Raw genomic sequence first — 27,294 nt, 5'->3', positions numbered from 1 at the left:
GCCCCCACAGTGCCAAATACATAAATGCCCCCACAGTGCAGGTACATAAATGCCCCCACAGTGCAGGTACATAAATGCCCCACACAGTACCTGTGCCAGCGACGAGGGAGGGGGAGTGCAGTGGGACACGGGCTGGTGGGCTGCTGCTGAGCTGGTGGGTGCTCATCAATTTCCGTGGGTGCTCGGGCCCTCAAGCACCAACAGAATCGGCACCTATGTCCCTGGGGAACCCTCGCTGTCAGAGGACAGTGAGGACTCCCCCAAACAGTGAGGCCCGCGGCTAATGCAGGGAGTCCGCTGCATTAGCCTCAGGCCTCACTGTTTTCGCGGCCGCACACGCCATTTCCCCATCGCTACAAAAACCTAGCGAGGTGGAAATGGCGTGTGAAGGGGGTCATTTGATTACTCACCCTGTGAGCTGTAACAGCTCGCAACAGTCATCACCAGGTGTACGCACAACAAAACAGCGGGCGGGGGGCATGGGGCGGTGGTGTATTATCGTGCCTATGGCCCGTGCTCATTTTGTGGGCATTCCCAAGAAAACGTCAGGGACATGGGCGCCGGGGGTGGGCAGCTGACATCACCAGATGCCAGTAGCCCGCCCATTTCCTCCTGAATGTGCACGGATATATAAGTGAACTGAGAGTTACTTTAGATATGCATGCACTCATCACATCATTCGATGTTCGATGGTCGCCGACTATCGAATGATGTGTGAGTTTCCCCATAGGTTGCGCATGGTGGTTTATGTTAAACATCCATTCGCGGCCGGTGCGTACGAACGTGGTGTGCGGGGGGGGGGGTGTATCGGCATTTGAAGGGCGGCGTCTGGGGGATTGGCAAGGCTGTGAATTCGCAGCCATGCGACACAACAGAAATAAGGTCCTTATTGAGGGAATGACTTCCAAGAATTTGTTGCACATATTGTAGTTGCTATATGTCACTAATTTTATTTTCTGGGACCCGGCAGTCCCAGAAAATAAGCAGCAATTCAAATGGCTACCAACTATTTGTGCAGTCCAAAGCAGTATATTTTTTTTTACTGAGGCTTAATATTTTCCACAGCGTAACATTTGACACAGTTGTAGCATTCTTTATTGTAACCAAATAAGCGTTCTGAACGGTCTGAAGCAGCCCTTGATCTTGGGGTGTGAAAAAATAAAGATGATAAGATTTCTATAGTAATCACTGTGACTTATTGAATACTAAAAAAAACTAAAAAACCCAGAGGCTGCAGGAAAATCTCCTCGCACAATTGAATACGCCCCCAGGTGTGTGATAATCCATTCTGAAATACTGGGCGAGGAAACGATTTGCAGAAGTGTTTTATTCTCTCGCTAATGTGTCTAAAATGCTTTTTCCTTTACTGAATGCGTCCCCTCAGCATTCCCACGGCACTTTCTTATCATTAATTCTCCATATAGTTCTACATTATCTATCGGTACAGATTAACGAATGGTGTTCCAGCGCTTGGTATAAATACACTAATCTCTCATTCTAAGCATGTGTCACAGCGTTTCAATATTTTCATTCAGGAGACGCAACTTGGGGCTCATAAGTAGCAATTTCACAGACACACCAGAAGCTCCACGGCAGCGGCAGGTTCTGGACTTACTGAGTCCTCTCTAATGGGAAAATGTATCATTATTGTGTTGTAAACAACATCACCCACCATGAAGCGATATTGGAAAGTAGAGAAAGAAGAGAATTGTATTATTTACATAGATGTAGTGTATACTTTGTGTAAATTACACCTCTCCCACCCGCTACCCCCCCCCCCTCTCTATATATTGTTTCTCCTTCTCAAAAGTTACATTTGTTTCTCTGCTGCCAAAAACAGAGATCACACTAATTTCATATTTCAAAGGTTCCTCATTCAAGCATGAAAATAAGCTTAACAACGACTTAATGACGACTGGCGAAATAAGGTTTTTTTTAATTCTACATGATTTAATTCTCACTTTCTAAAAATTATAAATTTATTTGGAATACGGATGTTCAAAGCCGGCCCTATCTAATTTGCTACCAAAGGCAAGATTGGTTGGTGCCCCTAGCACTGTTGCTAGTTCCACCAATTAATAATTACTCCTTATTCACGTTACACCACACCTTTTTTTTCCCTTATTCACATTGCACCACACAGTAATACCCTTTATACAAAGACACAGGAAGGAGCAGCTGCTACAGCTGGGCCTGAACAGCAGCCCTCTTCCTGGGAAGGTGGCCATTTTTGTTAGTGCCCATTGCTGCCTCCGCTGTGTCTGCTTCCCACATGGGTGCTCCCGTTATTGCCGGCTCAGTTGTATGAGCTGCATGCCCCTAAGGCTGGCTTTGCAGATGATAGGTCAACAGTCAATATTTTTTTTCCCTTTTTTGAATTTTTTTATACTTTTCACACGGTAAATTGTTCAAAGGGGATGCGGTTGATCGCTGAACATTAATTAGGTCGACAGTCAAAAGGTGGAGCACTGTTGGTCGACAGTCAAAATGTTGATCCATAAAAAAGGTCGATATACCTAAAGTCGACATGGTCAAATGGTGGACACAAGCAATATAGCAACATGGAAATGGTCAACATGACTTTTTAATGTTTTTTTTTTAAGGTGTTTTTTTTTTTATATTTAACTATCCCCATGGACATAGAGGGAGCACGGCGAGCGGAACCAGCCATGAGAGGGGACGCAGTAGACTTATTCAGCATCCATGTCGACTTATGTTGACATGGAACAAAAAAAAAACAGTAAAAATTAATTTCGACTTTTTCCATGACAACATATTAACCATGTCGACCTAATGCATAAACTTTTTTTATGCGTCAACCTTTTTGACTGTCGACCGATAGTGGTCGACATATTGACTGTAGGCCTAATTACTGTCAACCCTATGACCCATACCGTCCAAAGCATGGGGAGCGAAGAAAGCAATGCGAGGGGACGCAACACATTAATTCGGGGTCCATGTGCTGAAATCTACAACTTGACACCAAAAAAAAAAAATCCTCCTGTCAACCTTTGTCTACCTCGGCCTTGGCATTTTGACATTTTGGGATCAATCTAGATATTATCGACCTAATAACTGTTGACCCCATGAACCACACCCCAATTATTTATCTTCTTCCCTACAATGCACATAGAAGAATGAAGGCGACAGGCCACTAGGCCACTAGGCCACAGCGAGTAAAACAAACAAAAAAAAAGATTGAAAAAAAATCCTATTAACAAGCGGAATTTCCTGGATCTGTCTTTGTCCTCGATGATGTCGCTCATCGCTCATTACACTCTTCAATCAGATAATCTGATTGCTTTACTGTGTGCTTTCCATTCATTGGTCCTGGCAGCTAGCTAGGTAATAGCAGGTAATGTACACACGTACACAGTACATCTACCCTCCGCGCACTACTAGCACATTATACATAGCGCATGAGCTACTTGTGACTCTGTAGCTCCAGGTGTCTCTTTGTGCGACTTCTCCACTAAACTTATTTGCAAAACGGAGTAAAGATGCACAAGGAGCTTCTGCTAATTAAAATAATATGGGGGAAATTGACAAAGATGGGAGTTCTTTTTCACATTGGATGTTGCTATGGGCAACCAATCGGATGCTATCTATTATCTTCTAAAAGGTTCTAAATAAAAAAGTAGCTTCTGATTGTAACTCATAGCAACATCCCATATGGAATAGAACTGCCATCTTAGTAAATGTCTATAGTCAGGGTGTGACCGCTACTGTATCTGCATAAGTAACGGAACCTTACGTAGCATTTCATATGCAGAAGGGCTGTTTAACCCGAAAGGAGGCGAGATGTATGGGGACATATCTGTAGGTTCCACTGTCACACCGAATGGCTTCACCGGCCTCGAAGTCTGGTCTACACTCCCGGCCATGATCGGTAACAGTTTTATTACAAGCGGAGGAAACAAAATAAAGCGAAATTCTCTGTAACCTGCCAAGTATAACGGAGAAATGGTGGCATTCTATAATAGATACAAATTCCCGTCCGTGGTAAGTGCGTCTTATCTCCCCTGTCCGCTTCCGATAATTGAATCAAATATTTACATAATACAAGTGGTGCGTTAGGCGCTAACAGCTAATGAAATATTTGACGGCTTTCTCTTTACTAGTTTTCTTGGTAATTCTGGATTTCAATTAACCTTAAGAGACGGTAGTATAAAATATGCATTAAATTTCAGCTGAAGACTGGTAAGATTTGTAATTTATTTCTACAGTATGTTGACATGTGTCGGTATAAGGAAGGACATACAGGGGGGAACTGAGCGGACTCCTCAGTTACAGTGATAATAATGTGTATATAGAGTTCTCCTCGGCCATATATTCAGCGTTTACACCCAGGGCCATCTTAAGAGCATCATGGGCCCCAGGGGTTAAGGTGCGGGGGAACAGGGAGGGACCTGTAATCAGGTGGGATGTATTAAAAGACATCGCATCGCCTCGCCGCGCCGCCGCAGCGATGCTAATGCATATGTATTAACAAATGCGCCTAGCATCGCAAAGTGGTGACGGATGCCCCCCGCGATATCCGGCTCAGCGGCTGTCCCCAGCGCCTTCTCCTCCCCCGCAGCCAGAAGGACATCCGGCTGTCACATGCTGATAGGAGGAGAAGTTTGATGGAGGATGGGATGGGACTAGTGGGGTCGGCGTCTGCGGCGGACAGTGATAGAAGCCCGTACGCTTCTATAGAATATCGCCAAACCTGCCGACTGTGGGGTGGATCGTAGGATAGACAATATACCTCCCAACTGTAGCTTTTTAAAATCAGAACCTTCTGCGCCAAAGGTGTGGATGGCCCAACGAGGGGCGGAGTTAGGCAGCTCTTCTTTTTGTAATGATCCGAAATGAAAAGGTCGGTACTTGTGTATTATCTGGGTGCCCGATTTTATCATTGCATGCCATGCGATGCGATTTTTAATTGTAAAGACCAGATTTTTAATTGTATTGTCACCCATGGGTGATTTCATACCCCCACTATCCAACTATGCATGGAGTTGATTATATATAGTGTGGTGAGCGCAGCGAGCCACCGCACCCAAAGCGTGGCGAGCGCACGCGGATTACGCAGATTCTGCGTCCCCTCGCGGGGCTCGCTGTGTTCACCACGCTTCGGGCTCGGTGGCTCGCTGCGCTCGTCAGTCACACTATATAGATTGAACTCCATGTGTAGTTGGATAGTGGGGGTATGAAATCACCCGTGGGTGACTATACAATTAAAAATTGGGTCTTTACAATGAAAAATCACATCGCATGAATTGTATGCCACTGTATTGCATGCGATGCAATGCGATGAGATGCAATGAAAAAATCGGGCGCCCAGATATTACACAAGTACCAAAAGGTCTTGTTTTTAACACGTCCTTCCTGTGCATCGAGCCACTGCTGGTGCACAGTCTGGTCCCGGTATTCTAGTCCTGTCCCTCCCCCGATGGTGCCCATGGCCATGCCTAGCAAGAACAGATTTCTGACAATGCCAGGGAAGCAGAGAAATACTGCAAGTGCCAATCCATTCCTCAGAAGTATCTGTGAACATATTATACTTTATTCTCTTTCTTTTCTTTTCTTATTCTCTGTCTGGATCTGCGCCGAGGGTTAAACTTTCTTTTCACATCCAAACTTGGAGAACAGCGACCCAGGGAGTTGCGCTTCCCCTTCTGGCTGCACCTAGACTGGTAATTGATGTTTTGACTTTATAAATACTAAGTTGGAGATACTGTAGGAACTGGCTGATGTCCTGGGCAGCAATATATACAGAGAGACAGCAAGAGCCATACTAACTAGCGAAGTCATAGATAAGTACATACAGTTGTGCTCATAAGTTTACATAACCTGGCAGAATGTGTGATTTTCTGCCCATTTGTCAGAGAATATGAATGATAACTCACCAACTTTTCTTTCACTCATGGTTAGTGGTTGGCATACCTCCCAACATGACCCTCTCCAGGAGGGACACAATGCTCTGTTCCTGGACTTTCCTCTTAATGGGGCAGATGTATTAAGCTTGGTGAAGAGATAAACTGGAGATAAAGTGAAAGGAGGTAACGCACCAGCCAATCAGCTGTGTTTGAAATATGACAGTTGGGAGTTGATTGACTGGTGCATTATCTCCTTTCACTTTGGGCGGTATTCAATGAGCCTGATTCGCCAGGTTTTTATGGCGAATTTGTGCTGTTTGGCGAATTTCTGACAAAAACGGTGAATCACCCTATTCAATGACCACATGGCGAATACATTTGAAGGTTTTTTTCGCCATGATTCACCGAGTAGCAATCGCTATCTTTTTATGGTGAAGTGGAATGTGAACTTTTAAAATAAAGTGTTTTGTTTTTTACATTTGGTGTAAAAAAATCAGGAATTTTATTCTGAGGAGGGGCATGCTATTTTTATTAATGTGCTGTAAGCACATGAATATATATTTAATTTTAAAAATAATATTTTTTTTTTTTTTACACAGCAGCCAGCAGGGGGCGCCGGAGCTGAGCCGCTCATTACATATTCATATATTCACTGCACGATCATTACGATCGTGTGTAGTGAATATACGCCCCCCTGCTGGCACCCCCGGGGGGGCAGCCTGTGCTGCCTGGCACCCGGGGAGCCCACCTAACCCCCCACAAAGGTCTGGGCTAGGCAGAGAGACTACCATCTCTCTGCCTGGCACCGTCCTCAGGCTCCCTGCGGCAATCGCCGCAGGAGCTCATATTCGCCAGTCAGGGGCTCGCTGCCCCTGACTCGTTGAATACCGGAGCCCGCCGGCTCCGGAACGTGGCGAATGTGCAGCGAATCCAAAAAAGGATTCGCTGCACCTCGCAGGTATTCACATTGAATACCGCCCTTTATCTCCAGTTTATCTCTTCACGAGGCTTAATACATCTGCCCCAATGTAAGATTACCATCACCTGTTTTAAGCAGGTTAATGGATAAGAAAGGTGTCACCACAGGTGATGGCAATCATACATTAAGAGGGAAGTTCAGAAGCAGAGCATTGTGTCCCTCCTGGAGAGGGTCATGTTGGGAGGTATGCCCATTATACATATGCCACACACTGTGATGACCATTATACATGTCACACACTGTGATGCCCATTATACATATGCCACACACTGTGATCCCAATTATACATATGCCACACACTGTGATGCCCATTATACATATGCCACACACCGTGATGCCCATTATACATATGCCACACACCGTGATGCCCATTATACATATGCCACACACTGTGATGCCCATTATACATATGCCACACACCGTGATGCCAATTACACTTATGCCACACACCATGATGGCCATTATACATATGCCACACACTGTGATGCCCATTATACATATGCCACACTGTGATGCCAATTATTCATATGTCATACACTGTGGTGTCCATTATAGATATGCCACACACTGTGATTTCCATTATACATATGCCACACACTGTGATGCCCTTTACACATTATACCACACTCTGATGCCCATTACAGTTTATGCCACACACTGTGATGCCCATTATACATATGTCACACACTGTGGTGCCCATTATACATATGCCACACACTGTGATGCCCATTACACATTATGCCACACACTCTGATGCCCATTACACTTTATGCCACACACTGTGATGCCCATTATACATATGCCACACATCATGCTGCCCATTACACATTATGCCACACACTCTGATGCCCATTACACTTTATGCCACACACTGTGAAGCCCATTATACATAAGCCACACATCATGCTGCCCATTACACATTATGGCAGGTAAGTGCCATGGGGGGTGCCAGCCCTGGTGGGCGCATTGAGAAAAAAAAAAACACCCACTAGAATTTAAGCAGTCTGACAGCCGGGCAGAGAGCGGTGGGCTCCTATTGGCTGGCGACCAGGCGCAAGATTTCATTAAGCGGCGGTCCCGCTCTGAAGACAGCTGGACAGCCCACCGATCTGTAGCCCACAACTATTACACAGCTTTATTCTTACACTGCAATTTATATTTCAGCCTGAAAACCGCCCACCCAAATCTTACTCTCTCTACACATGTTACATCTGCCCCGCCTGCAGCGCAGCATGGTTTTGCCCATGTGTGGGTGGCGATGTTTCTTGGTATAAAGATTTCCCCATGCTTAGCACGGCAGTCTACACTAGGCAGATGCTGCAGAATAGGGCTTGGTGACAGTGATAAATAGCTGCGTCCATATCTTCCTATACTGTGCCGCTTAACCGCCTGCAAATCAGAACCGCATTATAGACCAATCCCTCCTTCCTCCACCGCAGATCTGTCTTCCCCCCGTTCACCTGTCACAACAAGTTCTTGGGTTTAAATGTTCCTTTATGTAAAACAAAGAACGATTTCAGATTGAAACAGGAATCTGTGTTTTGCCCAATGTAATATTAAACCATAATCCAGTGGACCCCAAACTGTTTTGAGCCAAGGAACCCTAGAGAATCAGAATATCTTTCACCGCACCCCTAGGTCAAAAGTTTCTTATTCCGAAATTCAGAAAATATATAAAATGAAGTACATTGTGCTTCCACGTCATCCTTAGGGTTAGTTATGTGATGACGGACATGACCCCTGCAGGACGCCAGCGGCCAATTAAAATTCTGCACTGACTTTTGAGCCAATCAGAGCTCGTGTACCGTTAGCCAATCAGAGCAGCTGTAGGTACACGGCTCACCAGCCGCTCTGGTGGTAAGGTAAGGGAGGAGGGGGATGGGAGCGCACTGACAGCTCCCAGGGGGGTAGAGGGGGTCTGAAAATCAGTCCCGGGCCCCAAAATTCCTAGTGGCAGCCTTGCTAGTGTCTCGAGGTACCCCAGGTGACTAGGCACACAGATTGGGAACCACTGCCCTAATCCCTAGTGTAAGCATACACATCCAGTTGCCTCATACTTACCTACCCTTCTGGAATGGCCAGGAGGCTCCCTAAAATCGGGTCCCCTTCCGACTTCCACATGCTCCCCAAAGCATACCCCCCAGACCCTCTGAAACAAATTCGGAATTTGCAGGGGACAGGACTAAATTACCTGAATCACATAATTTTAGCCCCACCTCCTTCTCGCGGACCTGCAGAGTTTGCAAAGCGACGCCAGCCTTGTCCCCACCCCCAGAGGTGTATTTTTGGGTCTTCTCTCTGGGCTTCTCCCGAAGAGGCATCTTCAAAAGTCGGCAAGTATGACTCACATGCAAAGCCAACATTTATCTGCTTGCTATGCAGCGAATACACGCAGGCTAGAATCAGGCCCATTGTAATTGACTTAATCTGCATAGACACCAACCACACACTTCAACATGAATGTGGTCTTAATAAAATGTTTTAGAAAATGAATTTCAATTTGCAGACAATGAACACACTCTGGTGCTGACCACTAATAGCAAACAGAGACAATTATTAGTCCCCTCCATGGTGCGCGTGTGTAGTTGACGGAGAACGGACGAGTAATTAGAAACACTCCAGAATTCCAAAAGTAACATTTCAACTGTAAAAGTTTTAATTTGCATAATTAAATCACGGATCTGATGACATATTACATTACAATGGCGGCAGCGTGTAACACGCCTGACGAAGCCGGATAATTTATTTGACTCGCTGACAGGTGTAGCTGCTCCGCCAAAGGGAAGATTTTTTACTGGATTTCTTTATTTGTTTCTCCTATTATTGAACATTTCTTCCATAATCAAATAAATGTCGGAACGTAACACATTGTTATTGTTGGATTAAACTTTAATATGTTAAATTACTGGAAATATGACATTAAAGTCTTCCAAATAAGATATATATGAGACACTCTGCAGAACACTGCGTGTATGTAACAAATGACGCTGATCTTCTGCAGCAAAAAGCAAAACGTGTATACGGTATTAAATTGCTCGGTTCCCTTTTTGTAAGGTACCGTAAGGTCGAACAGTAGCTGTTAGATTTTATAAAACAGATCACATAGATATCCCTGCCTTTATATTAAATCGTCCTCATTCGCCTAGCATGTACTGTAGGTGCCACACCACCGATAAGGTAGTTTTATACTTTTGCCAAATTAGGGAACTTATATTGGCTCGACTGCAGCACAGTCCAAAATTCTAATGCTGCACCAACTCTCAGTAAGTCCCAGCCGGCGATGTTTGGGTGCATTTGGGGGTGGCAGCCGGTGGGGTTCCCCAGTTAGAAATTTGTACTGCGCTGTAGTCCCACCCCTGGATCCGCCACTGCCCCTCATTCTTAGAAAACTGATGGCTTAAGGTCTTCTATACCTTTGTATTTGTAGAAGTAAATGCTGGTCATAATATAGAGAACAGTCTCAAACCTCAATACTAATGGCAGGAGAGTGCTAATTTGGTCTTTTCTGTCCAGCCAAGTTATATTTTAACCATGTGCATCAGGGTAAAGTACCACTTGTTATCTGTCAGATATTTCTGTGGCATTTATACCTAATTAATTTTCCATTCTGCCAACTGCTCACTGTTTAATTAGCTGGCATATCGTTTCTCTGTTTACCACACACTAGAAGGCTAACTGCGCTTTACAAATCGCTCCCTGTCGTTATTTTGGGATATTGATTCCAATAGGTGACCGAGTTGAAGAACGCTCAATATTCCTTCTGGGAACAATGAGTGGCAACAGCAATTCCCGGGCAGGGCAGTGTAGAATCCAAAACGTGACCTGGGAACTGCATGACGGGGATTTCCATGTATACGTGGCACAAAGTGAACGCATGTCACAGCATCAATGTCTACATCCAGCCCATTGCAGATAGCCAACACAGATGGCACAGGCACGCTGCCCGACCAAAATGATGGCATCTACTCTGTATGAATTATCATTATCCTTCATCATCCTTTATGTATATGGCGCCACAAGGGTTCTGTAGCGCCTAACAGAGTACACACAAATGAGCAAAACAAGAGAACAGCGACTAAACCTGGGTACACACTTGTGCAATCCCCGGGTGATGGGATAAACCCTCTCTGGTGCCGACCGTCCCTAAGCTGTTTATTGGCTAATGCTCCTGCATCGGTACTGCATACACACCCGGTATCGGGAGAACTGGCCGATTATTGTAAGTGTGTAAACAGCTTTACACTACCAGACTGTGTAGGACAAGTACTGTACATGGTCTATAAACATTGCTGCATCAGGGGACACTGAAATAAGCAACAGGGGGGCAGAAGGTGAGGGTCAGGTGTGTTGTATGGAGTATGGCGTACAGTAGTGTAGCAATTTCCCCTGCAGACTTCACTGCGGCTTGGTGGTGCTGGGTAGGTGTGGGCGCTAGGGGTTTGCGGAAGCTTATGATACATCACTGCCAGTACCTGCAGACACTGGTCTGAGGTCCCGTCACCCCTGCCTCCATTGAAAATGTGCCTCACAAAATGGCCACCGCCTCAAAGGAGACATTTATTAAGGATGCTAAAGGAACGGCGGCCATTTTGGAAGGGGCATCTTTAATAGGGACACGCATGATAGACCCATGGAGGCAGGAGGGGGGCTGGGAACCCCTGACAACAAACAGAACCCCTGACAATGAGCAGAACACGCCACGAGTCAGTGGTGACCGAAGGCCCACGGAGACGCCAACTGATAGAGTAGATAATACTAAGTACAGTGAGAGAGGGAGAGAGACAAGCACACGAGGGGAGAAGTGAATGCAATATACTGTATAGGAAACATACGTTACTAATGGCCAGTAGCCACGTTGTGCCGTCACGTACGTTGAATAACGGCATAAAGGAGATGTGGGAATACGCCTTTGTAACTATGGTATATTAATCTGGTAAATATTGACCTCGTTCAGCTATTGTACAATCTGAAACAGGGCAGAAGCTCTATAATGAAATGTGCAGATTGCCTCCTATTTGTTTACTGCTCTTGCTGCGATTCCATCTGTGAGGCCACGGGAGTGCCACGGACCTTTCCACTATCTGATGAGTCACATGGCCCCTCTCCCGGGATTCATTACCCTGATTATCTCCTGCGGAATGGAAGCAGTAAGACCCTGCACAGAGCCCAGTCTGATTGTAGACGTTACACATTTGTGAATAGTTTGGGGAGAGGACGTACTGTAATTACTCACCTTAGCATTGTAGGCAATGAAGTGTTTGGATAAAGCTTCGGGCGTGTGCATCCAGGATTTATCTGGAATTAAAGACAACAGTGGTCACCGTCTATAATACAGCAAATAACATGACTTACCGCACTTTAATCAGTTCCCTAATAAATTATTATTTGGGGTGATAGGGAGAACGGAACCCAGGACATGGCCCCTGTGGTTCTTATTTCTACTGACAACACAGTTTAGGGTAACCAATTACACAAATCCAGGGTGATATATTGGTCCCCACAATGGATTGTATAGTAGGCTACTAATGTGTCTAGCCCCATGTAGTGTATAGCCCCAATATCCCGTAGGGTAGGAGATGCAGACAAGACCTCTATATTGTGCATAGCACATAGACGCAGCAGTGTGGGGATGTGGTCATTTGGTCTACAGCATGATGGTTGTTAGGTCGACAGTCATTAGGTCGACATGGGAAATGGTCGACATGGGTCTAGGTCGACATGGGAAATGGTCGACATGGTTCTAGGTCGAAAGGTCATTCGTTCGAAAGGTCGTTAGTTCGACAGATCATTAGTTCGACATTGTCTAGTTCGACAATCATAAGGTAGACATGGGGTTTTCCCCTGTTTTTTGAGCCGACATGTGCCGACAGGCGGTATTTCATGCCCTGCCATCCACTAGGGCATAGTGTGAGAACAAAATAGTGTGCCGAGCGCAGCGGGCGATGCAAGGGGATGCGGTGCACTTTAACTGTGTTCAAAACTGTGAAAAATCCCATGTCGACCTTTTGACTGTCGACCTAAACATTGTCGAACTAATGACCTGTCGAACTAACGACCTGCCGAACTAACCACCTTTCAACCTAGAACCATGTCGACATTTTCCCATATCAACCTAGACCCATGTCGACCTTTTCCCATGTCGACCATGATGCTGCAGACCAAATGATCCCAACCCGCAGTGATAGCACTGATATGATAATGCAGCAGGGGCCATCATGCTTTCCGCATGTATTAGTGATCCAAGCGGAGTTCTAAGACACAGAATCGCATCACCCGCTACACAATCGGACAGCTCCTTGATCCATGGGGTCACACAAGCCAGCTGCTGCAGCTCTGAACAAGACCCGAGATCCAGGCTTTGTCCCCAAGGGGGTGACAGGTACACATTTTGTGGTACGGAGGCCATCGCCGTCCCTTCTCCACCCTAGACAACAGCAGCCTGCCAATCACAGAGAAGTCTGCTGCCAATCTGTGTGTGTACGACATTGCAGACTGGTTCTGCACATGTACCCTACAGAAGCACGTCTGTGGGGGCCTGAATCAGGCATACTGCTTGCACAAATGGGTTTCAGGAGGAGCACAGAGTACACCGACAGCACTAGCCTGTATACACATTTTGGGAAAGCCACATCTAATATCCCCCAAGTCACCGGAAGCCTCAGTGGAAGATTTTATTATCAGAACAAAATTGCATGTCACAGTTTGGCAGAATGTCAGTAAAATATTGTCGTGAAATGGTGTAAAACCAATGAGCCCAAGCGGCACTTCATCACAACGCAGCGCTATTACATCCGTCCATTCGCCGCAAGCAAAATATCAGAGCAAACTGTTCAGGGATGATTATATTATAGCATTAATTAAACTACAATGACAAGACTAATAAAGACCAAGAGGACGACGGTAACATAAAATATGCTGCACCCATAATCACTGCTTAAACAAGAAAGGCGGAGATTCCATCTGGATCAGCGCTGAAGCCCAGGGCCGTGCAAGGACGACAGATGTGTGCCAACCACTATATCACACATGCAAGGACAACAGATTTGTGCCAACCACTATATCACACATGCAAGGACAACAGATGTGTGCCAACCACTATATCACACATGCCTGGACCACAGGTGTGTGCCAACCACTATATCATAGGTGCAAGGACCACGGGTGTGTGCCAACCACTGATTACCTCCTGCAACCTCCCCGCCCGCGGGACACTGCAGTCTGAGGATGGGACACAGGGACAGGCCCTGGAAATCGGTTGGGAGGTATGAGGATGACGGATGTGTGCCAACCACTACATCACATGCACAAGGGACGTGCAAGGACAACAGGTGTGTACCAACTGCTATATCACACGTGCGAGAGACATGCAAGTATAACAAGTGTGTGCCAACCACTATATCACACCCGCAAGGGACGTGCAAAGATGACAGATGTGTGCCAACCACTATATCACATGTGCAAGGGATGTGTAAGGACGACAGGTGTGTGCCAACCACTATATCACACGTGCAAGGGATGTGCAAGGATGTCGGTGTGTGCCAACCACTATAGCACACATGCAAGGATGAGAGGTGTGTGCCATCCACTATATCACACGTGCAAGGGACGTGCAAGGATGTCGGTGTGTGCCAACCACTATAGCACACGTGCAAGGGACATGCAAGGACGAGAGGTGTGTGCCATCCACTATATCACACGTGCAAGGGACGTGCAAGGATGACGGATGTGTGCCAACCACTATATCACATGTACAAGGGATGTGCAAGGATGACAGGTGTGTGCCAACCACTATATCACACATGCAAGAACGACAGATGTGTGCCAACCACTATATCACACATGCAAGGACCACAGGTGTGTGCCAACCACTATATCACACATGCCTGGACCACAGGTGTGTGCCAACCACTATATCATAGGTGCAAGGACCATGGGTGTGTGCCAACCACTGATTACCTCCTGCAACCTCCCCGCCCGCGGGACACTGCAGTCTGCGGATGGGACACAGGGACAGGCCCTGGAAATCGGTTGGGAGGTATGAGGATGACGGATGTGTGCCAACCACTACATCACATGCACAAGGGACGTGCAAGGACAACAGGTGTGTACCAACTGCTATATCACACGTGCGAGAGACATGCAAGTATAACAAGTGTGTGCCAACCACTATATCACACCCGCAAGGGACATGCAAAGATGACAGATGTGTGCCAACCACTATATCACATGTGCAAGGGATGTGTAAGGACGACAGGTGTGTGCCAGCCATTATATCACATGTGCAAGGGACGTGCAAGGACGTCGGGTGTGTGCCAACCACTATAGCACACGTGCAAGGGACATGCAAGGACGAGAGGTGTGTGCCATCCACTATATCACACGTGCAAGGGACGTGCAAGGATGACAGATGTGTGCCAACCACTGTATCACATGTACAAGGGATGTGCAAGGATAATAGGTGTGTACCAACTGCCACAGTATATCACACGTGTGAGAAACGTGAAAGGATAACAGGTGTGCCAACCACTATATCACACGTGCAAGCAACATGTAAAGAGGACAGATGTGTGCCAACCACTATATCACATGTGCAAGGGATGTGTAAGGATGACAGGTGTGTGCCAACCATTATATCACACGTGCAAGGGATGTGCAAGGATGACAGGTGTGTGCCAACCACTATATCACATGTGCAAGGGACGTGCAAGGATGAGAGGTGTGTGACAACCACTATATCACACATGCAAGATACGTGCAAGGAAAGGTGTGTGCCAACTGCTATATCACATGTGCAAGAGTTGTGGAAGGACAACGGCTGTGTGCCAACCACTATATCACATGTGCAAGGGATATGCAAGGATGACAGGTGTGTGCCAACCACCATATCATATGTGCAGGGATGACGGGTGTGTGCCAACCACATGTGCAAAGGACGTGCAAGGATCACAGGTGTGTGTCAACTGCTATATCACATGTGCAAGGGATGTGTAAGGACAACGAGTGTGTGCCAACCACTATATCACACGTGCAAGGGCGACAGGTGTGTGCCAACTGCTATATCCCATGTGCAAGGGACGCACAATGACGGGTGTGTACCAACCACTATATCACATGTAGGCAAGTGGGGATTGGTAAGTCTGCCGGCAGACCCCTTGTACCCTGGAAACAGGTATTTTCTCCTAACCGCTCAAACGAGCATACAAGACTTTGAACAAAGCTACTCTTTTACACCCACTTGGCCAGTGCACCAGGACTATATATGTTTGTCCTGTGACCCCCTGTCCTTTTGTGTGTGTATACCGGTAGTAGCAGTCATTTGAATTATTTTTTATTATCATTATTATTATTATTTTTTTTTATTGAGCATAATATAGTGTATTTTTAAACAAATACAGTACCTATACATTGCCATTTAAATTGACCTTTTTATATTGTTAAACCTGTTGTAATAAAAGTTACTTCAATTTTTATCATAACCAATGTGTTTGTATATTATTTGAATATTGTTAGTGAAGCGCAGGGTGTACATCCCCACTTGCCTACTCCATACCACTTTGGGTATTTGTAGTGTACCCACACATCCAGCAGCTAACTCACAATTTCATAGGTTTGTGGCACAGTCATCTCACCCCTCCTACCTCCACTATATCACATGTGCAAGGGATATGCAAGGATGACATATGTGTGCCAACCACTATATTACACGTGCAATGGACGTGCAAGAAAGACAGGTATGTGCCAACTGCTATATCACATGTGCAAGGGATGTGCAAGGATAACAGGTGTGTAAACCACTATATAACATGTGCAAGGATGACGGGTGTGTGCCAACCTCTATATCACACATGCAAGATACGTGCAAGGACAGGTGTGTGTCAACTGCTATATCACATGTGCAAGGGACGTGCAAAGATGACAGGTGTGTGACAACCACTTTATCACACATGCAAGGGATGTAGAAGGACAACGGGTGTGTGCCAACCACTATAGCACATGTGCAAGGGACGTGCAGGGACGAAGGGTGTGTGCCAACCACTCTATCACACGTAAAAGGGACGTGCAAGGATGACGGGTGTGTGCTAACCACTATATCACATGTGCAAGGGACGTGCAAGGATGACAGGTGTATGACAACCACTATATAACATGTGCAAGGGGCGTGCAAGGATGACAGGTGTATGACAACCACTATATAACATGTGCAAGGGGCGTGCAAGGATGACAGGTGTATGACAATCACTATATCACATGTGCAAGGGACGTGCAAGGATGACAGGTGTATGACAACCACTTTATAACATGTGAAAGGGACGTGCAAGGATGACAGGTGTATGACAACCACTATATAACATGTGCAAGGGGCGTGCAAGGATGACAGGTGTATGAAAACCACTATATCACATGTGCAAGGGACGTGCAAGGATGACAGGTGTATGACAACCACTTTATAACATGTGAAAGGGACGTGCAAGGATGACAGGTGTATGACAACCACTATATAACATGTGCAAGGGGCGTGCAAGGATGACAGGTGTATGACAACCACTATATAACACATGGAAGGGACATGCAAGGATGACAGGTGTGTGCCAGCCTCTGTATCACACAATGCAAACACGGTTTTGCCTGCTAGATTGTCAGCTTTTACAACAATTGGGGGTGTGTATCATAGGATCGACAGTGCCTATGTCGACAAATAGATCGACCATGAATAGTCAACAGGCATGTGAAAAAAGGGTCGACAGTGATGAAAGGTCAACATGAGGTTTATTCCATCTGTGTCGACATGGGCTTGTTGCGCTAGCCATGCTTTGGGCAACTCTCTCTCTGCACATGTTACATCTGCCCCCCTGCAGTGCAGCATGGTTTTGTCCATTTGGGAAAGATTTTTCTCTTGCGATCAACTCTGAATCAGGCCCATAATGCGTACACAGAGCAAGATATCCTTAATGTGTTGACAAAACTGGGGGGTGATTTTGAGCGCTAGGGGCACGTGTGCTGTGTGATGTACAGAATGCTGCCCTCTGGTTTAGGGTTGCCGCCCTTACAGAAAGCTTTAGCGAAGAAAAGAGAGCCAGTAGGCGCCTTCTGTACACTAAAAAATGTTTTAATCAACAATCAACATACAAGTATCACAATTCACAAACACATAACATGTACCTATGCATGCATGCAAAAGAGATAAAAGCTAAAAAATAAAAAATTAAATAAAAATAAAAATAAAGTAAAAAGTCTGCATCAGATAATTACCGAGTCCTGATTGGATGGTGTGGATGCCAGTAATTATAATCCCAACAAGGGTCCAGAGCTGTGCAAGATGTTAGTGTCCAGAGATGTAATACTGAACAATTTGTAATCCAAGGTAAGTAGACCACTTGCTTAGCACTCTCTGTTGGATGCCCGATATTAGTTGGTGGCGTCCGTACTGTGGAATACAGCACTATCACCCGCGGGGTCGACACGTCAGTATTGTTGGTATTCAATGCTGGGTAGTTGTCACTCCAGCAGACCCGATGCTCGTGGATGCGAATAGACTGAATCCCCTGGTGTTACCTTCTCACTGTCATGAGCTTGCGCCCAGTATGCTGTGTCGGCGTTACCGCACTGGCCTCAGTGTACGCGGCCGGCAGTAGTAGAACACGCCGCAGTGTCTGAAGGTGCCTATCTCGGGGATCAGATCCTTGCTGGTAAACGTAGCCGGGGACCGGTAGTTGGAGGTCGGTCATGTGTCGCTGCTGTATCCCTTTGGGTGTCTGGCTGCAATGTCCACAATTGACTCCTCACGAAAACACGTTTCGCTGCGCTCAGGCAGCTTTTTCAATTCAGGATGCATGCATAGGTACATGTTATGTGTTTGTGAATTGTGATACTTGTATGTTGATTGTTGATTAAAACATTTTTTAGTGTACAGAAGGCGCCTACTGGCTCTCTTTTCTTCGCTAATCCTTAATGTGTTGCTGGAACAAGCTCTTCCCATCTCTCCTCAGAGGGACGCTCCCATATCTTGGCTGGTAACAAACCTCTCCAGCAGCATCTTCCGTTCCTCCTTTGTAGTGTGAAATACTTAATGTGCTCTCAGTCACGGTGACTTCAATTTACATCAGGGTTGCCGACCCTCCCGGAATTTCCGGGAGTCTCCCGAAAATCGGGTCCCCTCTCCCGGCCCCCGGAAGGGTGGGCAACCCTCCCAGATTCAGGGCCCCCCCCCCCTGCTGTCCCCCGGATCGCGGTATTAAAATGCCGCAATCCTCGGGTCTCAGAGGAGGTGGCGGAGCTAAAATGACACAATCGCGTCATTTTAGCCCGCCCCCTCCACGGAGATCCGTAAATTTACTGGTTTAGCATCATGGGGGGGCGGGACTTCGTGATGTCACACTTAAGCCCCGCCCCCTGAGCGGCTGCTGAAACTCTCCTCTCCGGGCTTCTCCCGGAGAGGAGAATAACAAAGTCGGCAACCCTGATTTACATTTGTACAATAGTGGAATGAATCAGCGGCGTTTACTGTGGCGATGGCAACGTTATCATCTTCTAGTACCACTGCTGCTTATACTGTCTGTACCGGTTCCTCTGTATGTCCACCCCCCAGCTGAGACCTCATCACATGAGTGTTCCCACCTTCTCTGGCATTATACCACCATTGTTATTTCCTGGGATATGGTCACTAGATAGACAAGCATCAGGTCGACACCACTAGGTCGACATGACTGAAGGTTGACATGGGGTTAGGTCGAAAGGCTCATTAGGTCAACATGGGGAAGGTGGTAATGTGATAGGATGCCACCTTTATGTGTTATTGTGATTGGATGCCACCTTTGTGTGTTATTGTGATATGATGCCACCTTTGTGGGTTATTGTGATATGATGCCACCTTTGTGTGGTACTGATAGGATGCCACCTTTGTGTGGTACTGTGATGGGATGCCACATTTTCGTGGTACTGTGATGGGATGCCACCTTTGCATGGTAATGTGATGGATGCCACCTTTGTGTGGTAATGTGATAGGATGCCACCTTTGTGTGGTAATGTGATAGGATACCACCTTTGTCTGGTACATTCACAATGCCGACATTTTGCAGCATGGCCTCCACTTCAGCAGTCGACCCCCCTTTCATCGCTCTCCTCCCTGATGGTATCGCACGCTTGTCTACCCTCCCGCATTTAGCAGGAGGCTCCCAATTTTTGCATGAGCCTCCCGCTGCCCCGCAAACACCCGCTGTCCTGACGGTTTCTGGCACCTCAGTAGCAAGCCGCATGCGAGCTTCTGCAACTAGTGGGGGCGGGACCCGCAGGGAATACATCACCACCGCGGGGTTGTGGGTGGCCGACTGACCCAGTGATGTAGTCGGAGCTGCTACGTGCTGACAGGAAGTCAGTCTGTGGCTTTACATCGGGAGAGCAGAGAGCTGTCAGCCAGGGGTCAGGGCTCTGTCTGCTACTTCCTGGAAGCTACCACTGACTGAGGGGCAGATTTATTAAGCTTGGAGAAGAGATAAACTGGAGATAAACTGGAGTTAAGGCAAAAGGAGATAAAGCACCAGCCAATCAACTCCCAACTGTCTTTTTCAAACACTCTGGAACATCCAGATGCTGTCTGCTCCGCCGCTGGCTCGGAGCAGACAGCAGACATACAGAGCGATCACCCTCTCTCCTCTCCAACCCAACCCCCCCCCCCCCCCCCCAGCCCCGGTTACCTGTCACCTGCTGTCATCTAGTATTTTCATCTAGCTGCGGAAGCCAGGGTAGGCAGAGGATGGCTCTGCTCCTGTATGCTGCTGTGCTGAGCATGCAGCAGGAGCTAAAAGAAGATGGCAGCCCCCATACAAACTACACAAAGATGGCCGCCGCCCACCAATGAGAAGCCAGGGTTTCCTTCTCCAGGAAATATAGAGAGCACAGAAAAAGGGACGGGCTTAATGGAGAAGTGTGAGGAGAAGGACCTGCTTAATGCCTTCTCCACCTTTTTAATTAACCAGGTAAGTGCCTTGGAGGAGGGGAGAGAGTATCTATCTATCTATCTATCTATCTATCTATCTATCATCACTCTGACCTATCTATCTATCTATCTATCTATCTAAAGTAGTTTGTAGGAAAAAAAATCTAGACACACACACACACATGAAGAGGGGTTTTTTTTGGAAGGGGGCCCAGAGATGTCCATGTACCGGGCCCCAAGATTTCTGTTGCCGGCCCTGGGTGTGTGCAGGGTGAGCAGCCATCTTACTGCATACAGCAGCTGTCTAGGTTCCTCCCTCTTTCTCTCTTAGATTCTCCTCTATCCCTCTCACACTCTCCCTCTATCTCACACCCACACTCTCTCTCACACACACTCTCCTGTAACCCTCTCACACTCTCCCTCTATCTCACACCCACACTCTCTCTCATGCAAACTCTCCTGTAACCCTCTCACACTCTCCCTCTATCTCACACCCACACTCTCTCTCACGCAAACTCTCCTGTAACCCTCTCACACTCTCCCTCTATCTCACACCCACACTCTCTCTCACACACACTCTCCTCTAACCCTCTCACACTCTCCCTCTATCTCACACCCACACTCTCACACACAATCTCCTCTAACCCTCTCACACTCTCGCTCTATCTCACACCCACACTCTCTCTCTCTCACACACACTCTCCTCGAACCCTCTCACACTCTCCCTCTATCTCACACCCACACTCTCTCTCTCTCACACACACTCTCCGCGAACCCTCTCACACTCTCCCTCTATCTCACACCCACACTTTCTCTCACACACACTTTCCTCTAACCCTCTCACACTCTCCCTCTATCTCACACCCCCACACTCTCTCACACACACTCTCCTCTAACCCTCTCACACTCTCCCTCTATCTCACACCCACACTCTCTCTCACACACACTCTCCTCTAACCCTCTCCCTCTATCTCACACCCACACTCTCTCTCACACACACTCTCCTCTAACCCTCTCACACTCTCCCTCTATCTCACACCCACACTCTCTCTAACACACACTCTCCTCTAACCCTCTCACACTCTCCCTCTATCTCACACCCACACTCTCTCTCACACACACTCTCCTCTAACCCTCTCACACTCTCCCTCTATCTCACACCCACACTCTCTCTCACACACACTCTCCTCTAACCCTCTCACACTCTCCCTCTATCTCACACCCACACTCTTTCTCTCTCTCACACACACACTCTCCTCTAACCCTCTCACACTCTCCCTCTATCTCACACCCACACTCTCTCTCTCACACACACTCTCCTCTAACCCTCTCACACTCTCCCTCTATCTCACACCCACACACTCTCTCACACACACTCTCCTCTAACCCTCTCACACTCTCCCTCTATCTCACACCCACACTCTCTCTCACACACACTCTCCTCTAACCCTCTCACACTCTCCCTCTATCTCACACCCACACTCTCTCTCACACACACACTCTCCTCTAACCCTTTAACACTCTCCTTCCTCTCTCTCACACCCACTGTTTCCCTCTCTTTCACACCGACACTTTCACTCTCAGATTCTCCTCTATCCCTCTCACTCTCTCCCTCTATCTCACACCCAGGGCGGGATGTATTAATATACATCGCCACCCTTCGCCGGCTGTCCGCCGCGATGCCAGCGCATATGTATTAACATATGCGGCTGGCATCGCGGTAACTGAGACCCCCCGCTATACCTGTACTGTGGTGTGCGGGGGTCTCCATCTCCTCCCTGCCGCCTGCTTCTCCCCTCACGCCAGGGACAGCTAAGCAGGCTGTCCCCAGTGCCTCCTCCTCCTCCCTGCTGTCGGAAGGAAGTCCGGCTGCGTTGCTAGGGGGAGGAAGGGCTTACCTTCCGGGGTCCATGAGGACCTGCAAGAAGGTAAGCCCAAGGGAGGGGAAAAGGGGGGTCGGCGAGGCGGCGGGCGGCGAAAAAGAAGCCCAAGGTGGCGATACACTGCCCGGCGAAATCCGTGCGGCCGGGTAATAGTACATAGGAAAATGCGGTTAAACGGGCGTTTTTACCGCATTTTCCCTTTAGTACATCCCGCCCCCACACTCTCTCTCTCACACAGTCTCCCCCTCTCTCGCACACACACTCCTTGTGACTGAGGGAGTGTATGTGAGACACACGCTCTCTCTAATCTTGCACTTCCTCTCACACTCCCTCTCTCAAGACTTTCTCCCTCTCACACTCACTCTCTCCCTCTGTCTCACACTCTTTAGTGCTACAGTAAGCAACACCCACATCTAAACCAGGCCCAGAGTGTTCCACAGTTTTCTTCTGCCACTGCAGGACACACCCCTTAGTGGCAATAGGTACGCCCACAAGTGAAGTTAGACACGCCCACTGGGCGGAGCATGGCACAATGCATTTTTCCAGCATTCAAAATCTCCCTGAAACTAGTTTTCAAAAGTAGGCAAGTATGTGGTATCGGCAAGGGTGAATGCACTTGCCAATGCTCGCACCTCACCGTGTCCCCGTGGCCGCCAATATCGGTGTCGGCGAGGATTGCCTAACATGTATAGGGCTTAAGATTGACGTTTCACAGCCCATTGTACTTTTTTTCTGCTTGTCCTATAAGCCCAGTGTAACATTTATTTATTCCGAGTGACACACAATACAAAGCAGTAACTTCAACCCGTCTCTGAAGGAACACGAGCAATCCAATGGAGCTACGGTAATATCCATCTCAGGTGACACAGAAAGCAATATTGTCCACCTATTTGTGTGATCTATGTCCTATTTAGCATCAGCCTAACTGGGAAACACAAACCACAACATTCTTCTGAAGTATTGTGTTTTTATTTATTTATTTTTTATTCTGGATTGAATTTCATTTTATACTTGAATGAGCTAGTTATTCCTCAGCAGCAAATAGGTACAACTACAAAGACAGGGCTGCCGACAGCTGTATTGGTCCCAGGTACTGAGAGGGGGCGTGGCCAATGCAGGGAGGTGTGGCCAGGTCTCCTGCTTAGAAAAGAACAATAGCTTTTGTGTTGCTGTGAAGTAGGCTCAAGCATTGCACTAAGGGGGGGGGGGGGGGGAGTAGCAGTGGGTGGCAGCTGGGAGGGGGAAGTTGCGATCGATCAACCCCTGGAAATGGGAAGGGGTACCTGGGCACCGATTGAGAAGCTACAACAGTATGTAATAAGTACCCCCAATCTGTGCCACTCGGAACACATGCCAGTCTTCATGCCCACTAACCCCTAGAGATACAAGCAGAGTGCTTTGGGGACCATCTATCAACCTGTTTTACCTGTTTAAAACTCTTTGCTTATGATAAATGGTGCTCCAGCCAATCAGCTCCCAGTTTTCACCCGACATGAGCTGCTTGGCTGGTGATCCATTTATCATACGCGAAGAGATTTAAATAACAAAAACACATTTTGAGCTTAATGTGTGTTTGTGTGTAGTGTATCATAAGTATCAATCAACATCTGCATACCTCCCAACTGTTGCAATTTTTGTGGGACGGTATCTTTTTTGGGGAGTTCCCCGATTCCCACCTGGGGCCGGGAGTGTCCCGTGGGGGTGGTGATGGGTGTGTGTGTGTGGGGGGGAGGGGGGGGGGGGGGGGGGGGCAGTTGACATTTTTCAGGCACAACTTGTAAAGTGACTGGAGCTGACTGGAGACTTTACTTCTCTCTACTTTATCTCTCTGCAATGTTTGATACATCCCCCACAAGCAATGCTCTTTAACATCTAGAATCTCAAGTGCTACATTTTCCATCATGTCATCCAGATCCTCACTGTCATCACCACACCGGCTGTAATTGCCCAGAGCCATGTGTAATACATTATATTGCTGTCATACCAAGCAGCGTGCCAATGTTCTGTCACGTATGAAGTAACACATTTCCCTGGCATGGAGCCTCTGACAATAGCGGGCACTCCTCTCTGCAGCAGGTGGCACTGACAGCCCTGTGTCTCCCCGCTAACAACCTCGCTGCTGCCGGATCACTGAATATTCATGAGGCATTTACTTGATAATGTAACTGTCTCTGTTTTCTGCTCAATGAGCAATAATTCGTATTAGCTGCATGCATTATACAGCTTATCTGTAATGCTGTAACTGCTGATATGACCAGTGCGATAATGCGGTATGGGCTGGAGAAATTAGGTATAATCTGTGATCATTAGTATAATGCTGATTAATGGTAATTCAGCCATCAGCAAAATAGAACGTGACCTTTGTGATGTCATATGTGCCTGACTCTGCGCTTGCAAATCACGGCGCCGCTCTCTACCTTTCTTCCTGCTGATATGACCAGTGTGATAACGCGGTATGGGCTGGAGAAATTAGGTATATTCTGTGATCATTAGTATGATGCAGATAAATGGTAATTCAGCCATCAGCAAAATAGAACGTGACCTTTGTGATGTCATGCGCGGCTGACTCTGCGCCTGCAAATCACGGCGCCGCTCTTTACCTTTCTTCCTGCTGATATGACCAGTGTGATAATGCGGTATGGGCTGGAGAAATTAGCTATAATCTGTGATCATTAGTATAATGCTGATTAATGGTAATTCAGCCATCAGCAAAATAGAACGTGACCTTTGTGATGTCATATGTGGCTGACTCTGCGCATGCAAATCACGGCGCCGCTCTTTACCTTTCTTCCTGCTGAATGCCCGGTTCATGGTGGTTATTAGAAAACTTCAGGCAGGAATTCTTCTCTCTAAAAGGGAATTAAAAATACAGTTTTCTGTCATAATTGTCAACAATTTTGTGTCAACAGCCTTGGAGAGAGATAAAGTGAAGAGAGATAAAGTATCATCCAATAAGTCCCTAACTGTCATTTTCACACACAATCTGAAACACAGCAGTTAGGAGTTGATTGGCTGGTACTTTGGGAATGATTCAGACATGTTTGCTAGGCAATGTATATTTTCTACCTAGCAAGATAAACGCTGCCCCGCTGAACGCACGCTCCCCGTGCGAATCCACTCGCTTACACATCCAATCGCATGCGGCCACACGGCGGGAAAACTAATTTGATTGTCAAATGATTTTTCCTCCGTTCGGGGAGAAAAGTCTATACTTACTTTTTATCCTGGATGGAGATGGCCGAAAAGGGGGCGGGGGTTAATGTCATGTGACATCAGTCGCCCGCCTCTCCAAGCATTAGGATCATATTTATTCTTTGTTATCACTCATTACAAATGATATACTGTGCTCCAGCCAATCGCCTCCTGTCATGAGTTTAAAAAACAAATGACAGAAACTGATTGGCTGGAGCCTCAGTTATCATTCCTAACAAACAATATCATCCTTTGATAAATCTGCACCTACAATAATTGCTGTAAATAGACCCTGCGGTCCTCAAAACACACCTTAAAAAAACAGGATAAAAAAAGGATATCAATTGTTGAGCACAGATGGCAAAATCCAAATGACCAAGGTATTAATTAAGTCATAAACCACAAATATTATAGTCAGGCTCAAAAAATACAAATAAAAATGTATAAATGATATACTAACAATTAATAATCCAGTGACCACATTGATAATCTGATTAGAGTACGCTGCTCCGTAACAGTCTAAATTGTTGTCGAAAGATGGATACATATAATGACATGATATTCAATAAAAGAGAGTGCAGCCATAGACAAAAAGCTCTCTTTTCTTAGAATATATATACTTTATTTCACCCAAAAGATTGCTCCAGTGTCATGTCCTCTGATGGAACTGTTTTTTCTTAGCATGTACTTGTTCTAAATTGTCTTGTACTGCAATTTGTTATTTGTTTTTTGCTTGTTTTGTGTATTGTTAGGCACTGCGGAACCCTTGTGGTGCCATATAAATAAACAATAATAATAATAAAGTTATTTAATAACAGCAGAATCCTATACCCGCCACTAACTGACCGATCTGCAAAACCAGCTTCACCCGCCCAAGGCTTTGAAGAGCTTAGTAACTTCAAATGTCTGAGACACTCAGCTTTTACATATAGACGCCATAATATTTGAATGAAAGCCCCATCACAAATAATTTGTCTATCAGGTCTTGCAGGTCTTAGAGGCTTGAAGCCAATCAATATTTTTGAAGTCAGGGAGACATAAAGCAATTACTTCATTAATTGTTTCAAAGTGTTTCATGGAGAATGTGCCAGTTGCTGGCGGATCAACACTCGAGACTTTAGACCCCCGGGAAGGAGAGGACAATTGTTTCCTGGCATGAAGGGTATAATTGTATTAGTTCAGGGGAAACATGGCGGAATCTGGACCTCTCGAACAGGGCTGTAAAGTGGTCATGCAGAGGTGGGGGAACTCATGTCTCTATGCCACCTAATTATCCCCTCTCCCCTCCCCCATTAGGCAGAGACAGGGCCACTAGTACAGTTTTTGGCATCGCCCTGCAAACTAGAATGCTTCTCTGTGGGAATTACCATGCAGGGCCAGTGTGGGGGTTAAAGTGTTCCACCTCACCCTTAGAGGTGGTGGAACTCAGTACTACCGCATTTA

General features: G+C 46.7%; 1 protein-coding gene across 7 annotated transcripts in view; it reads right to left on the bottom strand.

Moving 5' to 3' along the window:
• GULP1 (GULP PTB domain containing engulfment adaptor 1) overlaps positions 1–27,294 on the bottom strand; it is a 228,484-nt gene that overhangs the window by 95,320 nt on the left and 105,870 nt on the right. For 6 of the 7 annotated variants that reach the window (XM_083154252.1, XM_083154247.1, XM_083154253.1 and 3 more), the window contains exons 3-4: positions 25,443–25,508; positions 12,077–12,138 (exon numbers count right to left, since the gene is read on the bottom strand). In XM_083154252.1, the coding sequence (XP_083010378.1) occupies positions 12,077–12,138; positions 25,443–25,470 (90 nt within the window). In that variant the 5' untranslated portion in view covers positions 25,471–25,508. The remainder of the gene's footprint in view (positions 1–12,076; positions 12,139–25,442; positions 25,509–27,294) is intronic. The other variant, XM_083154251.1, reaches the window with a different exon arrangement.

This window comes from Crinia signifera, chromosome 7 (assembly GCF_055691185.1).
Source record: "Crinia signifera chromosome 7, ASM5569118v1, whole genome shotgun sequence".
NCBI lineage: Eukaryota > Metazoa > Chordata > Amphibia > Anura > Myobatrachidae > Crinia > Crinia signifera.
The sequence above is the reverse complement of the archived record's forward strand: the minus strand, read 5'-3'. Positions and strand labels throughout refer to the sequence as shown.